The sequence below is a fragment of the Camelus ferus genome, chromosome 18 (genome assembly GCF_009834535.1).
Source record: "Camelus ferus isolate YT-003-E chromosome 18, BCGSAC_Cfer_1.0, whole genome shotgun sequence".
NCBI lineage: Eukaryota > Metazoa > Chordata > Mammalia > Artiodactyla > Camelidae > Camelus > Camelus ferus.
In genome coordinates, this window is record NC_045713.1 from 19141987 (window position 1) to 19145795 (window position 3809).

At 49.1% G+C, this 3809-nt stretch overlaps 1 protein-coding gene across 1 annotated transcript; it reads left to right on the forward strand.

Annotated features, from left to right (window-relative positions):
* The first annotated feature begins 1365 nt into the window (after positions 1–1365).
* NUPR1 (nuclear protein 1, transcriptional regulator) lies at positions 1366–2877 on the forward strand. The gene is made up of 3 exons (XM_032460535.1): positions 1366–1664; positions 2097–2245; positions 2581–2877. Exons 1-3 carry the CDS (start codon positions 1553–1555, stop codon positions 2692–2694), a joined length of 375 nt encoding a protein of 124 aa, XP_032316426.1. The 5' UTR covers positions 1366–1552; the 3' UTR covers positions 2695–2877.
* Positions 2878–3809: the final 932 nt, after the last annotated feature.

Sequence of the window (3809 nt, forward strand, 5' to 3'; positions counted from 1 at the left end):
CTGGCTCAGACGAGGGAGAAAAGCAAGCAGAAGTGCTGCTTCTTGTTCAACAGAGGACAAGACTGGGTTATTACAGGGTTTAGGGGAAGGATCACTTTTAGGTGACATTGAGACGGAGGGTTTCAGTAGGCTCACAGCAAAGTAGGACTGTGAGCAGAGAATTCATACCTGTCTTGAGCTGAGACGGTCCCCTTGCACTGGAAACCACAGTGTTTAAAAAAACAAAAGCGGACTGTTGTGTCTGCCTCCTTCTCTGCCCTCTGACAACCACAGGGGTGCTGGGAGCCTGGACACAAACCTCAGCTAAAGCATGAGTGGGCAACCCAAGTGTGACCACACTGTGTCAACGTGACCCACATAGTCAGAGACTTTAGGCAAGAGTGGAAAATTCCACTTGCATGTGTTTCTTATCTGAATTCCTTTCCCTTTAATGCATGTTAAATAAATATAAATATCCGTTTACTTCATTGTATCTTCTACCTCAGTATGTCCAGGATTTGAAATACATATTATTTTATTTTAAATTAATTTCTTTTTCTGTCTCTTTACATTACAAGGAGGGCATTATATTGAGTTGTTTAGAAACTTACATACACATGTGTCATTAACTTACATAGTGCAGCTTACACTATAGCATGCACTGTTGCAAGTGGGTTATCTCATTTGATCCTCTCCTCAACTCTATGAGGGAGATAGAATTATTATCATCCTCATTTTACAGAGGAGAGAATTAAGGTACAAAGAGGTAGAGTGACTTATCTAGGGTCACACAGGAAGTAATGGATCAGAGGTTTGAATTCAGGGCATTTGGTTTCAGAATCTACACTCTTAAGCATTCTGCTAACCTCCCTCTCAGGAGAAGGAGATTACCTAGGGACCCCCAGCCCAGGATGTTAAGGGGGCTTTCCAATGTGTCTCTTATAAAAAAAAGGGTGTTGTGTGTGATTGGTGTGAGAACCAATGACATGACACATAGTGTGTTGATATCCTCTCCCCCTGATCATTCTTCACTCCATGTTCTGCCGTCGTATCCCTGAATCTGAGCCAGAAGTCCAGAAATTCTAGGATGGGGGTGGTGAGCTGTGTGGCCATGATCCTCAGCCCAGGAGGGGCACACGGGCAGCAGAGGACAGGAGATGGATAGGAAGGAGTCAGTCAGGTGAGGCCCTCAGTTCCCTGCTGGCAATGATCCTAAGGACTGTTTATGCCCAGACCCTGCCTCTTACCTCCTCCCCAAAAGGGGCGGGGATCTCCTCTGTGGAAAAATACCCAGCTGGGCGAGCCCCAGTGAGAGGGAGGAGTCAAGGGGGGCTGGGACTCTCGGGACCCACTCTTTTCCCCTCTCGTGACTGATGTTCACTGGGCTGGGTTCTGGGAAAAGACCAGATTGCATCAGACAAGGCCTGAGGGGCTGGAGCCAGACTGTGGGCTGGAGGAGGAGACGTGGCTTTATAAGTTGGGGCCAGTGAACTGGGAGGTGTCAGGAAATCAGACACAAACAAAGTTTTAGAAGAGAGAGAGAGAGAGCTCACACAAGAGTAAGTTAGACATTATGGCCACCTTCCCGCGAGCAGCCAGCCCGTCCAGGCAGTCCCTGGGCCCAGAGGACGAAGAACCCAGCCTGGACGAATATGACCTCTACAGCCTGGCTCATTCTTGCCTGGGTAAGGCCTGGCCCTGCCACATTCCTGGTTCTTCCACTTCCAATGCTCACCCTCACAAACAGTCTGACCCCACTCCCCAAACTAGGATCCATCCTTGGGTTCCTGCCCACACATCATCTTTCTCCAGCCTGTTCCCTTGACCCCTCAAGTCACCCTCTTCTAGCCCCTCATCCACTGAGCACCTGTCCTACTCAACCCTGGGACTTCAGACACTCATAGAACATTGGAGCAACAACAGTCAATCGAGGGGTCCTTCACATAGATGAGGAAACATGGACAATGGCTGCCCTAAAGCTATGTGGTGACAAACCCCTCTCCACTTCCCTACTTTAACCCAAGCTCTTTCCACCCCTGCACTCTGGGCCCCCTGCCTGTCCTTTGGGGCAGCACCCGTCTGCCCACCTCACCTCAGACTCCTGCCTCCGTTCCCAGGGGTGGGAGGCCGGAAAGGTCGCACCAAGAGAGAAGCTGCTGCCAACACCAACCGCCCCAGCCCTGGTGGGCACGAGAGGAAACTGGTGACCAAGCTCCAGAACACAGAGCGGAAGAAGCGAGGGGCACAGGCGCTGAGACAGAACAAGGTAAGGAGTCGGGGGGACCCAAGCACCAATAGAGTTCCCTCTGCCTGGAAAGGACAGGCCTGAATGTGCAAGGTTGGGCAGGGAGGAGGGATCCAAGAATTGTGGTCTCAACAGAGAATAAAATGAGACATTCATTTGACTCTGAGTTTCCCAGTGACAAGAGCAAAGAGGGAAACTGACTCTCTTCAACTGGAGTGAAATTTGGTTTACAGAGTGGGAAACTGAGGCCCAGAGAGGGTAGGGTCCTTCTCTGGAGTCACAGAGCAGGAAAGCAGGAGAGGCAGAGTTAGAACCCAGGCCTCCCATGTTTTCACCACCTGTTTCCCTTCCCCCAGATGAGGCCAGAGCATGGACACCCCACAGCGATGGAGACAGGACCGTGGAATCAACACCTGGGGGCAGGATCCAGGCCTGCTGGCCCCCCGACCCCCAGGCCTTACCCTACCTGACTGAGGCTCAAATGGGCCACCGAGGAAGCACCCCCGGCCCTAGAAAAAGGAAAAGATGGGGAGCAAGAGGCAGAGAATAGAGAGAGGAAGAATCATGAAGTTCCCACCCCCAAAAAAGAAAGATGCCGAAGAAACCAAAGCTCCCTGGATGACGGTGACAATAAACAAAGTACAGCAGCTGCAGCCTGTGGTGTGTGTTATTTTGTCATCTCTCTTTGTGTGGCTTTTTGGGTGCACCTTTCTGCCTGCCTATGTCTGCATGAACCAATGAGAGCATTGTTGGCTAGTGTTTGTATTTGGTTATGAGTCTGGGAAGGGAGTTTCTAATTTTGCATAGGTGTGTAGAGGTACGCTTTTTTTTTTTTTTTTTTTTGCATGTGTTTTGGTGCATATGTTTCTGTGGTTTCTTAGTGGGTATAAGGGAATTTCCTCTGCTTCTTTAATGCTGCCCTTGAACAAGCCCCCTTTCCAACTCCTCTCCATTTTTAGAATAACAATCTTGTTGATTAAGTCGTCTTCATATAAAACCACTTTTCCAAAGGTATGTTATTTATTGGTACCATCTGCAAAACAGAGAAAAACGAGATTTAAAACGTTCGGGTTCTTGCCCCAAGTTATTCAGGCCTCAAGTTCAAGGATTCTTCTTGCCCTTAAGCAGAAGGTGGGTCCCTTTGCCAAGGGGCTGCCAGGACAGAGTCCTGGGAAGTCAGCTGGAGGAGAAAGATTCTTACGTAGTGTTATCAGTCTTGGAGCCAGACTTTGAGAAGAACATAGGGGGCGGAATAAGAGATGTGATTGGAGCTGAGAGGATCCACTGATTGAGGTATAGATTTGGGTAATGAAGATACAAACAAAACAGGATAGAAAAGTCTCTTTCCATCACATAACAGCTCCAAGGGTACGAGGTCCTGGGCTAAAATGGCAGCTCCATTATGTCAGGGATTCCAGCTACTTTGGGCTCGTTTTTCCGCCACCCTTGAAACATGGCTACCACTTTGTGGTCCAAGCTAGCTGCTCCAGTACTTGCCATCTCATCTACATCCAGCTCATGTAAAGGGAGTAGGGAAGGGACCAGGCGAGTCCATGCTAATTTACTTTTAAGGGCATAACCTAAA

Coding starts and splice junctions, on each gene's coding strand:
- NUPR1 (XM_032460535.1), top strand. CDS start 1,553: ATGGCCACCTTCCCGCGAGCAGCCAGCCCGTCCAGGCAGTCCCTGGGC. Junction 1,665..2,096: donor CCTGGCTCATTCTTGCCTGG/GTAAGGCCTGGC, acceptor CTCCGTTCCCAG/GGGTGGGAGGCCGGAAAGGT. Junction 2,246..2,580: donor AGGCGCTGAGACAGAACAAG/GTAAGGAGTCGG, acceptor CCCTTCCCCCAG/ATGAGGCCAGAGCATGGACA.